At 36.4% G+C, this 24100-nt stretch overlaps 1 protein-coding gene across 1 annotated transcript; it reads left to right on the top strand.

Annotated features, from left to right (window-relative positions):
- Window positions 1-19043: 19043 nt before the first annotated feature.
- Window positions 19044-23282, top strand: LOC107953041 (probable beta-D-xylosidase 2). Its single transcript, XM_016888268.2, has 5 exons — window positions 19044-19557; window positions 20192-20470; window positions 20900-21167; window positions 21449-21799; window positions 21898-23282. Exons 1-5 carry the CDS (start codon window positions 19078-19080, stop codon window positions 22911-22913), a joined length of 2394 nt encoding a protein of 797 aa, XP_016743757.2. The 5' UTR covers window positions 19044-19077; the 3' UTR covers window positions 22914-23282.
- The last annotated feature ends 818 nt before the right edge of the window (window positions 23283-24100 follow it).

The raw sequence follows: 24100 nt of genomic DNA, 5'->3' as shown, positions 1-24100 counted from the left end.
ACACTTGATAGTGCCTTCTTCAACTGTTAAACATGCAGAATATTGATCAAGTTCAAACAATGTTCGAACTTGATTGTTGTTACCACATTGGTCATCATATCTGCGGGATTATCTGCAGTCTTAATCTTCTGAAGGTGAATTTTCCCCTCATTAATAATTTCCCGCACAAAGTGGAAACGTATATCGATATGCTTTGTACGTGCATGATAGACTTGATTCTTTGCTAAATGAATAGCACTTTGACTATCACAATACACATTAATATGCTCCTGGACCAATCCCAAGGTTTTAACCATACCTTGTAACCAAATAGCTTTCTTTACAGCCTCTGTTACAGCCATGTATTCAGCTTCTGTGGTTGACAATGCAACTGTAGACTATAGTGTAGACTTCCAACTTATTGGTCCTCCAGCAAGAGTAAACACATAACCAGTGGTTGATCTTCGTTTGTCCAAATCACCGGCATAATCAGAATCAACGTACCCAACAACACCTTTACCAAGTGTAGTATCCTGCTTGAACAGTAATCCAATATCCATGGTCTTATGAATATACCGTAGAATCCATTTCACAGCTTGCCAATGTCCTTTTCCAGGATTATGCATATACCTGCTCACTATACTAACTGCCTGTGAAATGTCGGGTCTTGTACACACCATTGCATACATCAAGCTACCTACTGCATTAGAATACGGAACTTGCAACATGTATTCTCGTTCCGTATTCGTCGAAGGAGATAGTTGTGCAGAAAGCTTGAAATGAGAAGCCAACGGGGTACTTACAGGTTTTGTCTGCTCGTTCATGCCAAACTGCTGTAGTACATTTTTCAAATACTGCTTCTGAGACAAGCTAACTCTATCATGAGCTCTATCTCTCCCTATTTCCATGCCGAGAATCTTTTTAGCTTCTCCTAGATCTTTCATCTCAAACTCGAGATTGAGTTGAGTCTTCAATCTTTCAATCTCAACTTTGCTCTTAGATGCCATTAGCATATCATCAACATATAAGACCAAGTATATGAAAGTTCCTTCTTGTAGCTTCTGAAAATACACGCAATGATCAAATTTACTTCTTGTGTACCTTTGCCCTTTCATGAACTGATCAAATCGCTTGTACCACTGCCTCGGAGATTGCTTCAATCCATAAAGCGACTTTGTCAGTTTGCAAACCCAATTTTCTTTTCCAGCAACCTTGAATCCATCTGGCTGAGTCATATAGATTTCCTCTTCCAAATCACCGTGTAAAAACGCGGTCTTCACATCAAGCTGAACTAGTTCAAGATCATATTGCGCAACCAAGGCTAGCAAAATCCGAATAGACGAATGCTTCACAACTGGAGAAAACACTTCATTGTAGTCTATTCCTTCTTTCTGAGCGTAACCCTTTGCTACTAATCTAGCCTTGTATCGAATTTCATTTTTATCAGGAAATCCTTCATTCTTTGCATATACCCATTTGCATCCAATTGCCTTCTTTCCCTTGGGTAGTGTCACCAACTCCCAGGTCTTATTTTTATGAAGAGACTGCATTTCTTCATTCATTGCTTGCTTCCACTTTACACCATCAGGGTTACTTATTACTTCCGTGTAAGTAGAAGGAACATCATCATCTGTAATTGGAAGTGCATAGGCCACTATATCATCAAAGCGAGCAGGCTTACGAATCTCTCTTCTTGGCCTTCTATATGCAATTGAATCTTGTTGCTGTAGAGATTCTTGGGTAGGAACCTCTTCATCATTTGTCCCTTCAATATTAGCTGGATCATCGTTAACCTTTTCAAGCTCCACCTGCTGCAAAATACTACTGGTTTTGTCATCCTTTTGTGAATCCTTGTACTTCAACATGGTTGATTCATCAAAAGTCACATCTCTACTGAAAATAATCTTCCTTTTATCAGGACACCAGAGACGATATCCTTTTACTCCATCAGTTATACCCAAGAATAATGCTTTCTTTGCTCTTGGGTCTAACTTAGATTCTTTTACATGATAATATGCAGTGGAACCAAATACATGCAAAGAATCATAATCAGTAGCAGATTTACCAGTCCACATCTCCATAGGAGTTTTTCCATTTATTGCAGGTGATGGCAAACGGTTAATTAGATGGCACGCATATGTAACTGCCTCAGCCCAAAATTCTTTACCCAATCTAGCATTGGACAACATACATCGAACTTTCTCCAGTATAGTTCGATTCATTCGTTCTGCCACCCCATTTTGCTGTGGTGTATCCCGAACAGTGAAGTGTCGCACAATGCCCTCATCTTGGCATACTTGTAGAAATGGATCGTTTTTGTACTCAGTACCATTATCTGATCGAAGTCGTTTGACCTTTCGACCAGTCTGAGTCTCCACCATCTTCTTCCATTTCAGAAATGCATCCAAAACTTCACTTTTTCTTTTCATTAGATACACCCATACTTTTCTTGAATAATCATCAACAAAAGTAACAAAATACTGCATACCTCCCAAAGAAGCTACTTTGGCAGGTCCCCACACATCACTGTGAACGTAGTCCAGAATTCCTTTCGTATTGTGAATTGCTGGACCAAATTTTACCCTCTTCTGCTTGCCCAGAACACAATGTTCACAGAATTCCATTTTGCAAGAATTTGTACCTTTCAATAAGCCTTGCTTCACCAATGTCTGCAAAGCTTTTTCACCAGCATGTCCCAATCGCATATGCCATAATCTGGTAGCCTCTGAATCTACATCTTTTGTAGAAACTGTTGATGTTGATCCAATAACTGTACTTCCATTTAAAAAATACAAGTTATTTCTTCTTGTGCCTTTCATCACCGTCAGTTGCCCAGCTACTACTTTTAGTAATCCATCTCTCAAAGTGATTGTGAGCCCTTTAGATTCTAGGGCACCTAATGAGATGAGATTTTTCTTCAGGCTAGGTACGTAGCGAACATTTGTCAAGACTTGGATTGAGCCGTCGTGATTCTTCAATTGGACTGTACCCACTTCCATTGTCTTACAAGCACTATCATTTCCCATAAGAACAATTCCACCTTCTAGCTCTTTAAGACTAGAAAACCAGTCCTTATTAGGACACATATGGTAAGTACATCCTGAATCCAAAATCCACTCATCCGTTTGACATGCCATTGCCATGCCAACCAAGCTAAAGTCTGACTCCTCATCATGCTCCGCTACACATGCATCAGAAATAGCTTTACCCTTTTGTAACTTAGGACAATTCTTTTTCCAATACCCTTTCTCACGACAAAAAGCACATTCATCTTTGGCAGGTCTCCCTTTGGACTTACTCCTTCTACCAGATTTGTTGCTGCGCGAACGACTTCTTACTGTTAAGACTTCTGTAGTTGTATCTCTGTGATCTTTTTTATCTTTCTTTCGAGTCTCAGATCTATACAACGCACTACAGACTGCATCAAATGTGATTATATCCTTCCCATGAAGCAATATGGTGGTAAGATGATCATATTCATCAGGAAGAGAATTCAACAACAGTAATGCCTTGTCTTCATCTTCAAATTTCTCATCCAAATTTAGCAAGTCTGCTAAAATTTTATTGAATGAGTTCACATGGTCATTCATCGACATACCGGGTGCATACGTGAATCGATAAAGTTTCTTTTTCATATAAAGCCTATTTTCAAGACTTTTTGTTAGAAACTTTTCTTCCAGTGTATCCCACAACTTCTTCGCTGATGTCTCCCTCATGACAGAGTACTTCTGCTCTTTGGCCAAACATAGGCGAATTGTTCCACATGCCTGTCTATTGATCTTGGCCCACTCCTTGTCATCCATCTTGTCAGGTTTTTCTTCAAGGGCTATATCCAGCTCTTGCTGACATAAGACATCCAGGATCTCACATTGCCACATACCAAAATTATTGGTACTATCAAATTTCTCTACTTCAAATTTCGCATTGGTCACAGTAGTCTTTGACGATGACTTTTCCATTTTTTTCTCCTCAATCCCAACTACAGTACATGAACAGTGCCGTGAACGATCGTATTCCCCAAGTACGAATCTAGCTCTGATACCAATTGTTGTGCGGAAGTGTGTAAAAGAGTAAAATTATTGTACTAAAAAATCACACTAAGTTCAATTCCCAGGAAAGAGAGGTGGATTACAAGGATCGCTTAAGTACCAGGTCCTTCCTAGCCAGAATATCCCTCAATCGTAATTTAATAGCACAATAAATCACTACAATCACACACACAATTCATGCAGAATAATACAATAAAGAACACAAGAATTTAACGAGGTTCAGCAAATTTTGCCTACGTCCTCGGGCACTACCAAATATATTTCACTCCAAAATACAAGTGAGAATTTACAAAGAGAGAGAGAAAACAATGCCTTAAGTAGAGAATGGCAAGTTTGAGATACAGAATGAGAGATGGTTATGCCTATTTATAGTTGAGGTTCAGGGATCAACTTGCAAAGTCACTTTACAATTTAGGGACCATATATTGCAAATATCTCAGATTTTATTATGCCAATACCTCGATACCCATATCTTTGACTTTCTAATATTTGATACCCATATCTTTGACTTTCCAATATTTGATACCCATATCTTTGATTTTCCATAAATATGGATAATTCCCAATAATCTCCACCTTGAAGATTTGATTCGAGTAATCTTATCTTCACACAATTCTCTCTACCTTTGTCAACAACACTTGATAGTGCCTTCTTCAACTGTTAAACATGCAGAATATTGATCAAGTTCAAACAATGTTCGAACTTGATTGTTGTTACCACCTTGGTCATCATATCTGCGGGATTATCTGCAGTCTTAATCTTCTGAAGGTGAATTTTCCCCTCATCAATAATTTCCCGCACAAAGTGGAAACGTACATCGATATGCTTTGTACGTGCATGATAGACTTGATTCTTTGCTAAATGAATAGCACTTTGACTATCACAATACACATTAATATGCTCCTGGACCAATCCCAAGGTTTTAACCATACCTTGTAACCAAATAGCTTCCTTTACAGCCTCTGTTACAGCCATGTATTCAGCTTCTGTGGTTGACAACGCAACTGTAGACTGCAGTGTAGACTTCCAACTTATTGGTCCTCCAGCAAGAGTAAACACATAACCAGTGGTTGATCTTTGTTTGTCCAAATCACCGGCATAATCAGAATCAACGTACCCAACAACACCTTTACCAAGTGTAGTATCCTGCTTGAACAGTAATCCAATATCCATGGTCTTATGAATATACCGTAGAATCCATTTCACAACTTGCCAATGTCCTTTTCCAGGATTATGCATATACCTGCTCACTATACTAACTGCCTGTGAAATGTCGGGTCTTGTACACACCATTGCATACATCAAGCTACCTACTACATTAGAATACGGAACTTGCAACATGTATTCTCGTTCCGTATTCGTCGAAGGAGATAGTTGTGCAGAAAGCTTGAAATGAGAAGCCAACGGGATACTTACAGGTTTTGTCTGCTCGTTCATGCCAAACTGCTGTAGTACCTTTTTCAAATACTGCTTCTGAGACAAGATAACTCTCTCATGAGCTCTATCTCTCCATATTTCCATGCCGAGAATCTTTTTAGCTTCTCCTAGATCTTTCATCTCAAACTCGAGATTGAGTTGAGTCTTCAATCTTTCAATCTCAACTTTGCTCTTAGATGCTATTAGCATATCATCAACATATAAGAGCAAGTATATGAAAGTTCCTTCTTGTAGCTTCTGAAAATACACGCAATGATTAAATTTACTTCTTGTGTACTTTTGCCCTTTCATGAACTGATCAAATCGCTTGTACCACTGCCTCGGAGATTACTTCAATCCATAAAGCGACTTTGTCAGTTTGCAAACCCAATTTTCTTTTCCAGCAACCTTGAATCCATCTGGCTGAGTCATATAGATTTCCTCTTCCAAATCACCGTGTAAAAACGCGGTCTTCACATCAAGCTGAACTAGTTCAAGATCATATTGCGCAACCAAGGCTAGTAAAATCCGAATAGACGAATGCTTCACAACTGGAGAAAACACTTCATTGTAGTCTATTCCTTCTTTCTGAGCGTAACCCTTTGCTACTAATCTAGCCTTGTATCGAATTTCATTTTTATCAGGAAATCCTTTCTTCTTTGCATATACCCATTTGCATCCAATTGCCTTCTTTCCCTTGGGTAGTGTCACCAACTCCCAGGTCTTATTTTTATGAAGAGACTGCATTTCTTCATTCATTGCTTGCTTCCACTTTACACCATCAGGGTTACTTATTACTTCCGTGTAAGTAGAAGGAACATCATCATCTGTAATTGGAAGTGCATAGGCCACTATATCATCAAAGCGAGCAGGCTTACAAATCTCTCTTCTTGGCCTTCTATATGCAATTGAATCTTGTTGCTGTAGAGATTCTTGGGTAGGAACCTCTTCATCATTTGTCCCTTCAATATTAGCTGGATCATCGTTAACCTTTTCAAGCTCCACCTGCTGCAAAGTATTACTGGTTTTGTCATCCTTTTGTGAATCCTTGTACTTCAACATGGTTGATTCATCAAAAGTCACATCTCTACTGAAAACAATCTTCCTTGTATCAGGACACCAGAGACGATATCCTTTTACTCCATCAGTTATACCCAAGAATAATGCTTTCTTTGCTCTTGGGTCTAACTTAGATTCTTTTACATGATAATATGCAATGGAACCAAATACATGCAAAGAATCATAATCAGTAGCAGATTTACCAGTCCACATCTCCATAGGAGTTTTTCCATTTATTGCAGCTGATGGCAAACGGTTAATTAGATGGCAAGCATATGTAACTGCCTCAGCCCGAAATTCTTTGCCCAATCCAGCATTGGACAACATACATCGAACTTTCTCCAGTATAGTTCGATTCATTCGTTCTGCCACCCTATTTTGCTGTGGTGTATCCCGAACAGTGAAGTGTCGCACAATGCCCTCATCTTGGCATACTTGTAGAAATGGATCGTTTTTGTACTCAGTACCATTATCTGATCGAAGTCGTTTGACCTTTCGACCAGTCTGAGTCTCCACCATCTTCTTCCATTTCAGAAATGCATCCAAAACTTCACTTTTTCTTTTCGTTAGATACACCCATACTTTTCTTGAATAATCATCAACAAAAGTAACAAAATAGTGCATACCTCCCAAAGAAGCTACTTTGGCAGGTCCCCACACATCACTGTGAACGTAGTCCAGAATTCCTTTCGTATTGTGAATTGCTGGACCAAATTTTACCCCCTTCTGCTTGCCCAGAACACAATGTTCACAGAATTCCATTTTGCAAGAATTTGCACCTTTCAATAAGCCTTGCTTCACCAATGTCTGCAAAGCTTTTTCACCAGCATGTCCCAATCGCATATGCCATAATCTGGTAGCCTCTGAATCTACATCTTTTGTAGAAACTGTTGATGTTGATCCAATAACTGTACTTCCATTTAAAAAATACAAGTTATTTCTTCTTGTGCCTTTCATCACCGTCAGTTGCCCAGCTACTACTTTTAGTAATCCATCTCTCAAAGTGATTGTGAGCCCTTTAGATTCTAGGGCACCTAATGAGATGAGATTTTTCTTCAGGCTAGGTACGTAGCGAACATCTGTCAAGACTTGGATTGAGCCGTCGTGATTCTTCAATTGGACTGTACCCACTCCCATTGTCTTACAAGCACTATCATTTCCCATAAGAACAATTCCACCTTCTAGCTCTTTAAGACTAGAAAACCAGTCCTTATTAGGACACATATGGTAAGTACATCCTGAATCCAAAATCCACTCATCCGTTTGACATGCCATTGCCATGCCAACCAAGCTAAAGTCTGACTCCTCATCATGCTCCGCTACACATGCATCAGAAATAGCTTTACCCTTTTGTAACTTAGGACAATTCTTTTTCCAATACCCTTTCTCACGACAAAAAGCACATTCATCTTTGGCAGGTCTCCCTTTGGACTTACTCCTTCTACCAGATTTGTTGCTGCGCGAACGACTTCTTACTGTTAAGACTTCTGTAGTTGTATCTCTGTGATCTTTTTTATCTTTCTTTTGAGTCTCAGATCTATACAACGCACTACAGACTGCATCAAATGTGATTATATCCTTCCCATGAAGCAATGTGGTGGTAAGATGATCATATTCATCAGGAAGAGAATTCAACAACAGTAATGCCTTGTCTTCATCTTCAAATTTCTCATCCAAATTTAGCAAGTCTGCTAAAATTTTATTGAATGAGTTCACATGGTCATTCATCGACATACCGGGTGCATACGTGAATCGATAAAGTTTCTTTTTCATATAAAGCCTATTTTCAAGACTTTTTGTTAGAAACTTTTCTTCCAGTGTATCCCACAACTTCTTCGCTGATGTCTCCCTCATGACAGAGTACTTCTGCTCTTTGGCCAAACATAGGCGAATTGTTCCACATGCCTGTCTATTGATCTTGGCCCACTCCTTGTCATCCATCTTGTCAGGTTTTTCTTCAAGGGCTATATCCAGCTCTTGCTGACATAAGACATCCAGGATCTCACATTGCCACATACCAAAATTATTGGTACCATCAAATTTCTCTACTTCAAATTTCGCATTGGTCACAGTAGTCTTTGACGATGACTTTTCCATTTTTTTCTCCTCAATCCCAACTACAGTACGTGAACAGTGCCGTGAACGATCGTATTCCCCAAGTACGAATCTAGCTCTGATACCAATTGTTGTGCGGAAGCGTGTAAAAGAGTAAAATTATTGTACTAAAAAATCACACTAAGTTCAATTCCCAGGAAAGAGAGGTGGATCACAAGGATCGCTTAAGTACCAGGTCTTTCCTAGCCAGAATATCCCTCAATCGTAATTTAATAGCACAATAAATCACTACAATCACACACACAATTCATGCAGAATAATACAATAAAGAACACAAGAATTTAACGAGGTTCAGCAAATTTTGCCTACGTCCTTGGGCACTACCAAATATATTTCACTCCAAAATACAAGTGAGAATTTACAAATAGAGAGAGAGAAAACAATGCCTTAAGTAGAGAATGGCAAGTTTGAGATATAGAATGAGAGATGGTTATGCCTATTTATAGTTGAGGTTCAGGGATCAACTTGCAAAGTCACTTTACAATTTAGGGACCATATATTGCAAATATCTCAGATTTTATTATGCCAATATCTCGATACCCATATCTTTGACTTTCCAATATTTGATACCCATATCTTTGACTTTCCAATATTTGATACCCATATCTTTGACTTTCCATTATTTGATACCCATATCTTTGATTTTCCATAAATATGGATAATTCCCAATAATCTCCACCTTGAAGATTTGATTCGATCCAAAAATTCAACCCCAAAATTAGTATCAGAAGATAAGAACAAAAATAAATTGAAATATCATAAATAATTCGGAAAATTTAAAAGATATAATCGAGCCAAATCAAACACACCCCTAATTTAACCTCTATACAAGCAAAAAGAATAAATTAATACTAAACTTTAATAGAATTAATATTTATTAATTTAAAAAATGACATAAACAATATTTTTTCTCTGTTAAGCTCCAAAAATGAAAATTTTCATTTCATTTTTCTAAATAGTAAGACTTTGCTTGGTATGAAAATGAAAAAGTGTTACTTTCTTTTTAAGTGTAGGTTAACTAAATTAACCCATTGTGTAGTTTCAACCAGTTACTTCCACCACTTATCCAACACAAGAGGAGCATATCTTTAACTAATTCATTAAATTACACATTGTCTCATGGGATAATAAAGTGTATAGCCAATGAGGATGGAGGGATGGGAACTTGAATCACTCATCCATTTTAAAAGCTTTCTCACTCTCCCAGCCTCGCCTAAATAACATGCAAATTGGCCTGATGGTGACCCCTGAAATCTAGTATATGGATAAGCATTTTCCCCCTCCCCCCTTCCCCACCCCCCAAAAAAAAAGAAAAAAAAAAGAGTAGAAGCTAATGTGATTTGTTGGCGAAAGAAAAAAAAAGAGCATACTCTCATGTCATATGGTTATCCACTTTATCTTTCCCCCCAACCCCAGCCTTGCTGTAAACCCTAAAACATCCTTTCTTTCAACTTGTTAAATGGGTCCATGGGTTTTAGTGATCCATAGTTTTAGGTTCAAAATTGTTTTGTTTTGGTAACAGCTTAGCAGTCATTATTAATGCATCCCTTACTAGCTGTCTCTCTCTCTCATTGCTTTTTTTGACTCTAGGGGATCACATTGAGCCAAGTTTCTTCCTGTTGCCTTGTATGTAAAGACTTGGGAAGAAATGGGGTTCGTTGTAGCCAAACTTGACATATTACATTTAGGAAGCAAATGCAAGCAAGGTTGTTTTTTTGCATTAAAGGTTGGAAAAAAAAGAGGTGGTTAAAGGGAAAATTGTCAATGCTAGTTTGCAAAAAAGAAAAGGGGGGGGGGGTGTGTGATCTGGATTTGCTAGAAAAGGATGATGCAATTTTGGACCAAACTGTCTCAGCAGACTTTCTAACTACTTCTCTGCTTTATGTGTTATGGTTGTGATGATCTTAAAAGGATAAAAACAACCTTGTATTTACACGCAAACGTAGCTGATTCCTCCCCCCCCCCCCCACACACATCCCTTTCTTTTTCCTCACGACGGGTTCTTTTTCAAATTCAAATTTCCTTTTGTTTTTCTGATATTCTTTTATGTATTTCTTTTTGAGAATTTAATTTTTTTACTTTAATTTGATAATTTTATTTTCCGAAATGTGATTTTTTTGCCCTAAGATTCAATTTTTTTTTGTTAATTCTATTAAATAATTTAATATGTTTTAAAAAAAATATAATGATGTGACATATATAATTTAATATTCTTTGTACTTATACATTTTTTTTCACATTAAAAAAAAAGGTAAAATTGAAAAAAATATGTTATTTATTTGTAAAACTTTGCTCTATGTAGAAAAAATATTTAATGTTTAAAAAAATAAAATCAAATAATTTGATGAAATTAATTGAAAAAAATTTAGCCAACAACAAAAATACGCATTTAAAAAATAAGACAAAGAAATAAAAAAAAAATTATAATAAAGAGACAAAATTCAACAAAACTTGAAAAAAACACATAGTACAAAAATGTAACAGAATCCATGATTACATTACAAGAGAAATGAAAAAATATGAGTAGAAAAACAAGAAAATGATATGCAAGAGATCACAAAATTGTAAATCTCATTTGAATGTTTTTAACTGAAGGATTTATGACTCTATACTTTACGTTGAAGTAAATGTGGAATAATTTAAGGAAGTTTAAATGTAGAAATGAAATATATAGAGAAGCTTAATTAAGTGGGTAAAAGTCAGATTCCATAAAGTGTTAAACAAAGTGATAAAGACTAATTACCTTGAGGGGGGGCACAATACTAAATGGGGAATTCTTACACAATATCTACTTACCGTTAGATAGTCATCAAAATATAAAATTAATGTTTGTAATTCTATATAATTAATAAAATGATGATGCAGCATGAGGGTTTAATTTAATGTTTTACTGTATATTACGTGAAGAGACAAAGTTGCTGGTGTTTTGTTAAGGGACCTAAACTCAATATAACCTAACCCACCATTTTATTCCACTTTGAACAGAATATATAAACAATATAAAATGAAAATGATTGGGTCTTTTTTAAAAAATAATTAAATATAGAAATGGTATGGGAAATTAAGGGTAAAGCCATCAAATTTTTGTAAGTGGGTTGAAATTAAATTGTAATTTTTACGATAGTAAAAATATAATTTCGCTATTTTAATAGCCTATATCTTTATGATTTTTAAATGATTAAATCAAAATTTTATCATTTTAGGGGGCAAAGTACAATTTTACCTTTATCAATTTAAAATTTTAAAAATTTCATAAGGTCTAAATAAAAAATTTTCTATTTTTTTGGGGTGGGGCGGGGCCCCTGCCAACTCCCTTGGTTTCACTCCTGGGGGAAACAGATTAATTACGAAAATGAGATATTTTTTACAGTTAATATCGATGTTGCCTAATTGGTTAGCGACACCAGCATAGTTTTAAAAAAAAGATTTTTTATTGGCATCACTTGACACAGTGGTAACATTGAACTAAAGTGTGATAAATCAAAATGTTTAAGGATCTGATATAAAACTTTCCCTTTTAGATGGACCATTGAAAAAAAAAACTTAAGAGTACGGGTATTGTGGGACCATATATATTTTAAGAGATAATTACTTTATAAACACTTCCTTACTTATTATTTTCTTTTTAATATCTCTAAAAAATCTCATTCAATAAATCCCAATATAAAAGTTACTTAAAACATAATAAGGAAGAGATATAATACAAAGAATTTCGAGCCTCCCTGTTTCCAAACAAATTAAAGAACATTTTTGTAAACAGTATACCCCTATCATTAAATATAGAAAAATAAGTATATGTAAAACAGCACTGCTTCTTTTTCCTCCCTCTACAAAAGAAGAGGGCTTGCTTGCAAGAAGAGTTGAGATCCTGAGTGGGGTGAAATTGAAAACTTGAGAAATAGAGAGGGGGAATAATTACAAAGACTGTAATTTTTTTATGTGTGTGTTTAGCGCTTTTCTAATTGATTTCCTAGGAATTGAATCGAAATGGAGACAAAATAAGGAGCGAAGCAACAAACAAAAAAATGGGGTATTATACTGTACGGTGATGGAAATGGTGCAACAAAGAGATGATTGGTGCAAGGAAGTATATTAAAAAGAAAATAAAAAAATAAGAGTTTATGAAGCAATTATTCCTTATAGTATCGACACTCTTAAGTTCTTTTTTTTTTCAATATTCAATCAAAAAGGAAAGTTTCATATTAGGTTTCTGAATATTTTGGTTTATCATATTTCAGTTCGGTGCTGCCATTGTCTTAGGAAGCACCAATAAAAAATATTTTTTAAAAAACTATGGTGGTTTCGCCAATTAGTTAGACAATACCGATATTCACTATAGAAAACTGTTATGGTATACGCTATTATCGACCCACAACCCGGTTACCCGATTGGGACCTCACCTGTACTTTACGTGGTTCGCATGTCATGGTGTTTGCATACTTTATGAGATCGCATCATGTGGGTTTGCACCATCATATAGGGAAACCCACTTTTAGAAAGCATGTGTTAACCCTAGAGTAAGGTACGTGTTGGCATGCATGGGGACCTACTTATGACGTCACGTCTATGAACAATAGTCATATAATATAAATATACAATTTAACCCTTTTGAAGGATACACTTTAAAAAGTAGTCAACAATTTGGTGCAGTAAGCGTGTAGTCAACAATTTGGTGCAGTAAGCGTGAACAAACTTCCGATCTTTAAATAACTAGAAAACTAAAATGACTCACCCCAACAAGAATTTTCCCAGCAGTTTCCTATCAGGCCAGGCAGGAGGGTCTGGCACCAATGATCCACCTAGTGAGGTGGACCTTTATGCTGGTTGGTTTGTTGATCGACTAGAAAATCTTGGCAACTTAGGCCAGGCAGATGCTTCCAATTCTTTTGATCTTAATGTTCTTTTAAGTTAGGGACCATTATTTTTCTTTGATCAGGGAGCATCGCCACAACAATGGTTTGATTTGCAAGAGCAGCTGAGGTTGATGAAGGAACAAATGACTCAACTAAGGCAAAATGAAGAATTTAGAAGAAATGTATAGTTCGATCACTCTGATCTTCAAGATCATGTCACACCTCTCTAAGAGGTGGGGGTACATGCAAAGCCATGGCAAAATGAGATGGATGCTTTGTGTAAAGATGTACGAGCATTGCACCTTAATGTGCAAGACATGGACTGATTGTTTTGATCTAACAACCCTTTATCTTTAGAAGTAGCAGCTGTGAGACTACCATCTGAATTTAAAGTGTTGAAAGAGATGTTTGAGGGTAGGAGAGATCCTAGAACTTATTTCATGCAGTATAATGATTGTATGAATGTGTTGGGAGCTTCAGATGCAGCAAAGTGTAAAGCCTTCTCTACGACTTTTAGGGGAAGTGTGAAAGATTGGTATCTGTCTTTATCACAAGGCTCCATTCAGATCTTCTCGCAGCTAGGTCAGATGTTCTTGGGAAGATTTGGAGCCCATAGGACAATACTGAGCACTCCTATAGGTTTGATGTTAGTGAAACAAAAGGATGGAGAGTCCTTACAGGATTATGTCAAACGATTCCATACAGTCACGTTAAATACGAAGAACTTGGAAGACCATTGTTACCATCAATTGGCCGCTATCAATTATGGTTGAAATTTACGAGATAGTGCTAAAACACATTTCTAACTGTTAACACTTCCTCCAAATCTATTATGCGACCTTGGTAATATTGGAAAATCAAGTTTGGAAAACGCATCGAAAAATAAATTTAGGGAAAACCCAAAGTTTTAATTTTTTTTTCCAAAATAAGAACTTGGTTGTGATATCTAAAATAATAAACACTTGATCAAAATTGTACCTTTTCAATTTGACCAGGATGAACGCTTCGACCAAATAGTCTTTTTCACTATCCTCAAGCTCACGTCTACCGAGTGTGGGCTAGCTTCAAGTTAGAAAATTTTTCACAAAAATTACCAGTGGGGTAATTTCATAATTTTTCTAAACTTTTAGGCCAAGTTGTAAATAAGAAAAATATCTCTATAAATTTTCTGAAATAATTTCTTTAGAGAAATTTATCTCTACAACTTTCTCTTGAATTCAAGTGTGTAAATAATGGCCCAATACTTTTTTTATATAGGGAGAGTTTAGAGAATTCAACTACGATTAAACTTAATCACTTTAATATTAAATTTAATCTAATATTTAAATTTAATATTAAATCTTATTAAATTAGTAGAATATTTATCCACAAGATAAACACTAAATTAAATTTAATATTAAGATAATCACTTTAATATTAAATTAATAAAATATTTAAATTTAATATTAAATCTATTAAAATAATATTATTTTTAGAATAGTTAATTTGAAATCAAATTATCTGATAGAGTCCTAGTAGGAGTGTAATTCTTTCATTGCTCAACCACCGAAGACCCATCACTGCCGATCATTTTTTGGCCACCGAAATGCCGCAGTCGCAGTCGCCGACACCCCGAGTTGGTTTGGTTTGGACCAGTGATGGCCCGACCGGTCCGGTCCAGCTTGGTTTTACATACCAAGATCGGTTCGACCAGTTTTTGGGTCTTGGTTTTGATTTTGGGCTCCCGAGCCCAATTTACGATCTCAGGTCCAATTTTCAAGTTCAATTACACACTAGGTCAATTTTCTAACTTGAAAATTAATTTCCAAAAATATCATTTTAATTTTAATTAATTTGATTAATTTAATTCTACTTGATCAAAATTAATTTTTCCAAAAATCACTTAGATTTTCCAAATTAATATCTAAAAAATTCTTTAATGAAATTCTCTAGTTGGACAATTCTTACGACCGTCCAATTTAATTTCACATCAATAAATTGATTCAATTAAATTATTTCCAAAGTTGTAAATTTTTTTTTCTAATTCAAATGCAGTTCGATCGAGCCTTTGTTTAGCTAGCGGAGGGACTAATCAGACATACACAATGAGGCTTTAGTAATTACAATTATGTCTAGAAGCATCGTTCCGATAAGTCGCAATCACTTAATTGTGGAGTTAGTCCACGATAAGTACCATGATTGAAAACTCCTTATTAGATACTCTTTACGAAAGCAATTCATCCAACTGCTTTATCCAATGACGTTGTCATGTGTGTGTTACTCTCATATGTTATCCTTGATTCCTTTGAGTTAAATCCGTTCACTCAACACAATCCTATTTTATTTCATTGTCACCATTGTGTCTTCTTAATGATTAATATGATCACTGTCAACAAATGATTATGATAAATTGTTTGTTCGAGCACAAGCAACCTGTGACCATGTTCCATATTTATCAAGCCAATGAGAGGATATCGTTAAATCTTTAATTGAGCTATGAATTCCACTGTTACTAGTAAAGTCATGCCATACACAAGTCATGTACCTAACATATCGGTTATCCTCTTGATCATCTTTAGAGCATAAGCCTCCACTTATATCAAAGCTCATGAGTTACATCTGCATGGTTAGTGACTAACTCATGATTTAGGTAAATCACACCATGAATGTCACAAGTGAATTAATTCACAAACGGATTCAAAATTAATTCATCTTGGGTCCGGTCCAATGTATCATTTTGCCAATGAATACATCTATGTCTCTACTAGTGGAATCAACTGCTTCTATAGCCAAGACTAACCATCTCCTCAATTAGAATTGTAGACGACATAATAATCGTTTTTAGTATTTGAATCAAATGCTCACTTTGATTCTTTTACAGGATTACAGACTCGTTTAGATTATCTACTGAAGTAAGTTGTCTTTCTCGTAATGTAAACGTTCTTACAGTGCCACTTATCATCAGTTTGATGAACTAATATTTGCTTGTCAAAATTTCGCTATGCATGCAAAATATGAAAGACAATAATAAAAAAGACATAACAGTGAAATGTGTAATTTATTTATTCATCTTTCGAATACATAGAAAATAGTTACATGTTTACTACAATATGGGCACACTTAACATTGAGCCCACCTCGCTTCACATATAATATCTAGTTTTCGCAAGCACATATTCTTACTAAGTATCCACCATTTGGTTGGAAAATCAAAACCAATTCCAAACTTGAATTTGACCCGTATATATTTATCACGATTTAGGTGAAGATTCGAGGGCCAATTGGAGATAATCGATTTCACTCCTTCACGATGAGAAAAGTAAAATAAGCTCACCGAACCTCCTCGATTGCAAGCTTTGAGTTGATACAGATTCTAGAAAACATTGATCAAAGGCATCTCTTCTCGACGATTACATTCGAGGAAATAGGCCACTGTGACCCACTACGAAAAACCAGATAATTGCCCCAAAGCTATCCTGTATTCATCAAGAAGATGGCAGAAGAATGTGTGGAGTGATAGATCAAAACCTACCTTTAGCACGTGCAAAAGAAGTAGAAAACTTCCATCGGCAATGTCACTTAATCTATTCGACCCTTTAGCGATTGAGAAGTTGTAGGCAAAGTTCGGTATTTGAATTCCCTGAGCAGTCAAATGATGACTCATTTCTTTCTCTTTGGTGGTATAAACAAAGGTTTTCGCTTCGGCCGAAGTAATTATCTCATGGTGTTATGAAGGTTCATTCCCCATACCACCCCAGATGCCTTGAATAACACGATGACTTCCCCTCGCCCTAACCACTGTACCCAAATAAACCCAGAAAAAACCACAAAAATAATTTGGAAATTTTAAAAAATTTACCTCTAAAACATGATTATTCTCCCCAATAGTAGCTTATATTAAAAATTTTCAAGCTCAAACGGTTTGACTTTTAAGGTGTAGGTAACCTCCTTTTAAAAGAGTTTTCCACTTTAACGATTTAAGTATCTGATAATGAAGGCACAATCAGTTGTATACAACTGTACCATTCCCTAACACATGGTGAAGTGTATGTGACACTCTAAAGTAAAAAGCGTACGTGATACAGTTCTCCTTTAGTAATCTCTCACCTCGCGAAGTCAAGTTATCCGAAGAGCCACATTGTTACTTTTCTTTGAGCTAGGTGGAGGATAAATTGTTATGGTACGTGCTATTACCGACCCACTACCCAATTACTCGATTGGGTCCTGACTTGTACTTTACGTGGTTCACACGTCAGGTGTTCGCATACTTTATGAGATTGCACGATGTGGGTTCGCACCATCATGTAGGCAAACCCGCTTCTAGAAAACACGTGTTATCCTTAAAGTAGGGTACGCGTTGGCATACATGGGGACCTATCTATGACGACATGTCCATGTACAGTAACTATATCATATAAATACACAATACACAATTTAACCCTTTTAAAGGATACACTCTGAAAAACACTCAACAAAAACATACCATTTTCGTAATAAATTCAAAGATAAGTTTATATCCTTTAAATTGTTATACTTTATTTAAGTTTATGTTTTTTCAATCAAATAAATTCATATCATTTTATTTTTAATTTAATTATGAAAATTCTTATATTTTAATAAAGAGGAGTAATTAAGTAGTAAGGGAAAAAATATTTTTTTTAAAAATTAATTAGTATTAATCATCCTACATTACTAATTTATCGGAATTATTCTCTCTTTTATTTTAATTTGACATATGTTATAAAATATTTAATTTAAAATTTTAACTATATTATTAGGTAGAACTATTTTAAAAGATATTAAAATTGAATTTTCAAAATTTAATATATCAAAAACGTTATTTGTAACATATGAGTGTTTGGATTTCTCCAAAAACATTTTTATTTTTATTTAAAAAAAAGAATGTTATTGTCTTAAGAAGTAATGTCGTTTGTTCCCATTGGTAAACAACAATGCACCATCTCACCGTCTAGTATGGGTATTCTCAGCCTACTACCGGCTCCTCACTTCTCTTCAAAGCCAAGCTATTCGATCCCAACTCACAATATCACTTGTTGACTAATCTGTCAAACAAACTCTTTCACAACAAATTTATAACTACTTACAAATATTTACTAGGCTAAATTGACAAATATTACATTTTATCTAGGTGATCAATTAAATATAATGAAAAAAATGTTGACTTCATATCAAGACCCACCGCATAGACATGGTTTCCAGCTTGGTGATGACATGATATTTTTGTTTTCTACATTAGAAATCTTGTTCTACTAGTATATGTGAAGGGCATTATAAGTCAATCAGATGATCTACCTCACCTGATTACACTTATAGTTCCCTCATATGGGACCTAATTCGTTGGAAACCCACCCTCTTTCAAACATTTCACCAAATCAATATTCAACTCATAATTAAATTATTTAACCTATGATCAACCACTTTAATCTCCCACCACACCTCTTTTTATTTTTATTTTTATTGTTATTATTTTAATAATAAAAATCTGCTAGAGAAGAAAATATGCTTTACTTTAAGCAGTTAACAAACAATTAATGTGGACATGTAATGATCAAAGTTAGTTTCATTGCATCACTATTTCCATTCTTGGCACAAACTTTACCTATATAAATGCCATACATTCTTCTTCTTTTTCAGTACCATTACAAATATCCACATTGGTCCATTTCTCAAATGAAAACGGGAATTGCCACCACCACCATGTCCTCACTACCTCAAACCATCATTCTCTTCCTTCTCCTCTTGGGTGCATTCGCCCAAGCCCGCGATCCATTTGCTTGTGACTCCAAAGATGCCAAGACGTCGAGCTTGCCGTTTTGCAAGGTCTCGATGCCGATACCGAACAGGGTGATGGACCTTCTCGGAAGGTTGACAATGCAAGAGAAGCTTAGGCTGCTGGTGAACAATGCTGCAGCAGTTCCACGGCTGGGGATCAAAGGGTACGAATGGTGGTCCGAAGCTCTTCATGGCGTCTCCAATGTGGGACCTGGAACCAAGTTCGGTGGAGCCTTCCCTGGGGCTACCAGCTTCCCTCAAGTAATCTCGACCGCTGCTTCTTTCAATGCCACATTATGGGAAGCCATCGGAAGGGTAACATTTTTCTTTTTTCGTTTCCTATCACCAACTTAAAACTGAAGTAAATGTTTATTATTATAATAATATAAAGAAATTGGTATAATATTAAGAATCGCAGCTTTTTTATCATGATATATTTTCTTTTTGTTATTTTACGTAAAGATAAAACTTTCAATTTTGTTCCTGTCAAGTGTGAAGTGGATGCAATAATTTTCTGTTTCCACTCATATCTTAACTTTCTATACAAAACCATATCAGCCTTACACACATACCATTAAAAATTTAGATTTGATACATTAAAAATTTTTTAAGCTAAATTCACTTGACCTTTTATCTTTACAATTTCATTGGTTGGTCCTTGAATGTATGGTGTGCAACTTGTATATGTGTGCCAATGCCTACAAATTTTTAATAATTTTAGGGTAGCGCTATTAAAATATATGGCTTTAGTTTTGATATTAAATTACTAGATTTGTCAATTGTGATTGTAGGGAAGTGTTTCTATGTTATCAATTTGAGAATATCAAGATTAGGCATGAAAAAGAATATGTTATCAACTTGCTGTCGTAGAATCATTGTCATTCAAGCAAGTTGTATTCTTTAAGATTTTTCACTTTTAATAAAAGAAGTTTGGGAACCGATGTCGCAGGTTGTTTCAGATGAGGCAAGGGCGATGTACAATGGGGGAGCGGCTGGGCTAACATACTGGAGCCCAAATGTAAACATATTCAGGGACCCAAGGTGGGGTCGTGGTCAGGAGACTCCAGGTGAAGACCCGGTGCTGGCTGGTACATATGCAGCCAGCTATGTGAAGGGCTTACAGGGAAATAATGGTGACCGGTTAAAGGTGGCGGCTTGTTGCAAGCACTTTACGGCCTATGACCTGGATAACTGGAATGGAGTGGATAGGTTCCACTTTAATGCCAAGGTTAGTTAATTTTGTGTCGTGTAGCTCCAGTTTTGGATATAGGTGGGGGATCCAACTCGGGAATTTTATTGCTGCAAATATGAAACCGGCTTAATTCCATCAAACATCCTTAATTATAACCCAGATTCGAGGTTCATTGTTAAAAACTTTAAAATGTTTTAAGTCCTTATAATATTAATATTGTATCATTGCAGTCCTTCGGTGTTTGAATTAAGATGATATTTGGACAAAAAAATGTAAAATGTGCCGCAAAAGGCTGAAGATTCTTTACTTGTTTGTCTTTAGCTTAGAGCTTTCTTATCAGCAAACACTTCTGCTTTTTGTTCTTATTTTTTTTAACATAATAACCCGAACAATTAAACAAAGAAAAGCAATCTTTTTTATTTTTCGTTTTTTAATTCTCACGTGGGTTTCCACACATTTGAGCAGGTAAGCAAGCAGGACATCGAGGATACATTCGATGTACCCTTCAAAATGTGTGTACAGGACGGTAATGTAGCCAGCGTTATGTGCTCTTACAATCAAGTCAATGGTGTTCCAACCTGTGCTGACCCTAATCTCCTAAAGAGAACCATACGAGGTCAATGGAATCTCAATGGGTACATTGTTTCAGATTGTGATTCAGTGGGGGTGTTTTATAATACCCAACATTACACATCAACACCTGAAGAAGCTGCTGCAGATGCCATCAAAGCAGGTTAGTAACTTTTTATTTTACCCTTATTTTGGTACACTTATTATTATTCTATATTGCGGCGTAAGTCAACTTAGGCAATGATGATTTACCAATTCATGGTCTATTAATTAATTGTTCAAAACCAATGGTATATATAAAGAAGGAACTTGCAAAAGGTACTAATATGTGATCATTAGGCTCCATTTTCGACTAGCTGGCTCAAATTATGGCAAAAGTGACTATATTCTTGCAGTGTCATTAACATACAATAATTGAAGGAAAGAAGATTTATCCAATTGCAGGTCTGGATTTGGATTGTGGGCCTTTTTTGGCTCAATACACTGAAAATGCAGTAACAAGAGGATTGTTGAAGGAGGCTGATGTTAACAGTGCCTTGGCAAACACGCTCACAGTCCAAATGAGACTCGGCATGTTTGACGGTGAACCGTCTGCACAACCATTCGGGAACTTGGGGCCAAAAGATGTGTGCACACCTGCTCACCAAGAGCTCGCCCTCGAAGCTGCTAGACAAGGCATTGTTCTGCTTAACAATCGTGGTCCTTCATTGCCTTTATCTCATTTACGTCACCGCACGGTTGCTGTTATCGGACCTAACTCCAATGCTACTGTTACAATGATTGGAAACTATGCTGGTAAATTCTCACGATAATTATTTTCATTTCTATTGGTGAATGGGTCTAAAGGGGTCACCTAATTAACTTTTTGTTGTTCTTGTTGGAACATTAATTAGGTGTTGCATGTGCATACACATCTCCTTTGCAAGGGATAGGGAATTACGCAAAGACAATTCATCAAATGGGATGTGCAGACGTAGCTTGCAACGATGACAAGTTATTTAGTGGGGCAATCAATGCTGCTCGTCAAGCAGAAGCTACGGTTTTAGTAATGGGGCTTGACCAATCGATTGAAGCAGAGTTCAGAGACAGGACAGGGTTGCTTTTGCCAGGCCGGCAACAGGAACTTGTTTCTAAAGTAGCCATGGCGTCGAAGGGTCCAACCATACTAGTTTTGATGTCGGGTGGGCCTATTGATGTGTCTTTCGCTAAGAATGACCCTCGAATAGGTGCCATTTTGTGGGCTGGTTATCCAGGCCAAGCTGGTGGAGCTGCCATAGCTGATGTATTATATGGCACAACCAATCCAGAGGGTAAGCTGCCTATGACATGGTACCCACAAGAGTATGTCTCAAATTTGCCAATGACGGACATGGCCATGCGTTCAAGCCCAAACAGAAACTACCCTGGAAGAACCTACAAGTTCTACAAAGGTCCAGTAGTGTATCCGTTCGGTCACGGATTGAGTTTCACCAACTTTGTTCATACCATTGCTAGTGCACCCAAAGTTGTCACGGTCCCTCTTGATGGCCACCTCCATTCAGGGAATGCTACCATTTCAGGGAAGGCGATCAAAGTAAATCATGTGAGATGCAACAAGCTCTCGGTAGGGCTTCAAGTAGACGTGAAAAATACGGGTTCCAAGGAGGGTACTCACACCATGCTTGTATTCTCGAAGCCACCTGCTGGGCATTGGGCTCCACAAAAACAGCTGGTGGCCTTTGCCAAAGTGCATGTTCCAGCAAGGTCACAACGACGAGTAGGAATCAACATTCATGTGTGCAAGTTTTTAAGTGTTGTGGATAGGTCTGGGGTTCGAAGAATCCCAACTGGTGTTCACAATCTCCATATCGGTGGCGCTAAGCATTCTTTATCTCTTCAGCCTGTAACTTTAGGGGTAATCAAGTCCTAGACTTCTCCAAGGAAAAAAGAAGGGATGCATTTCTATAAAAGGCCAAATTCAACAATTACTATAGTTGAGGGAAGATTTAATGTCAGTCCATAATAAATAAGAAGAAAAAAAGAGAGAAAAAAGTTCCAAAAGGAATAGATTTTTTTCATAAAAATGAGCCAATTCTTTGAATGGAGGGAACTTGTTTGAATTTAGCTGTCAGAGAAAGAAGGATACAGCCAAATAAAATTGGGTTAGTCATTGTTTGTACTATTAGATTTACTTTGAATTAAAGTTCACAATTAGTTGGTAACCCTCTTAGTCCCATATGAGACTTTTCCTTTGTAACTTTGATCGCTGGAATGAATACTTGTTACTTTCTTCTCTCTACCTTTGTTCGTCCCCTGCTTCACATTACATCTAAGCATTGCTTATACTTAAAAAGCAACCCAATATGGTTTGATTTGGTAATTAATAACAAATTTTTTATCATGTGCCATCTGCTGAGCCAAAATAAATAATATAGAAACACAGTTGGGCTGTAATATTAGACGTTTTGGAAACAAATTTGGGTAAATTGGCGCATTTGAGAAAACATTCAGAACCATAGAATCCTAACCCTTGAAACCCATGCATTGTATTTTGAGGCAACTCTCCTCAACAAGTGAAGCACTTCATTTCCTCGTCTATTTTTCTCCATTGGTGACTTCGGCATCTAGCATGACATGAACGATGTTAATGGTACGTAGGGCCAATAGTGGAGACCCTTATCGTTGAAAAATAACACAAGAATTCAGATAGCACCCCCACTACGAATAGGGAATTCAAATGAATCCCTCTCATGTATTGTAAGCCACCAAGATTTCAGGGTTGTTGATGGTTTTCTTAGTAATTGAGTTGTTGGAAATGTATCACCTCACAATTCGACAGATCGGATGGGATAATAATACTAATTTAACTAGTTCAATACTAAAGGGGTCCCCAAGATGATAATAGAAGAATCACACCAATGATTAAGTCATATGACACACATATACGATGTTGCTCCTTATCTAGCTTAGGTAGTTTTTGCCTTTTGGTGCTTGTATTGATATTTTCATTCTTTTTATTAACATTTTTTTTTGACTTAGCAAAAAACGAGCAAGTAACAATGTTTTATGTTCCCCCCAAAAACAATGTTTTGTCCCTAAGTCCTATACTATATAGCT

This window comes from Gossypium hirsutum, chromosome A07 (genome assembly GCF_007990345.1).
Source record: "Gossypium hirsutum isolate 1008001.06 chromosome A07, Gossypium_hirsutum_v2.1, whole genome shotgun sequence".
NCBI lineage: Eukaryota > Viridiplantae > Streptophyta > Magnoliopsida > Malvales > Malvaceae > Gossypium > Gossypium hirsutum.
The sequence above is the reverse complement of the archived record's forward strand: the minus strand, read 5'-3'. Positions and strand labels throughout refer to the sequence as shown.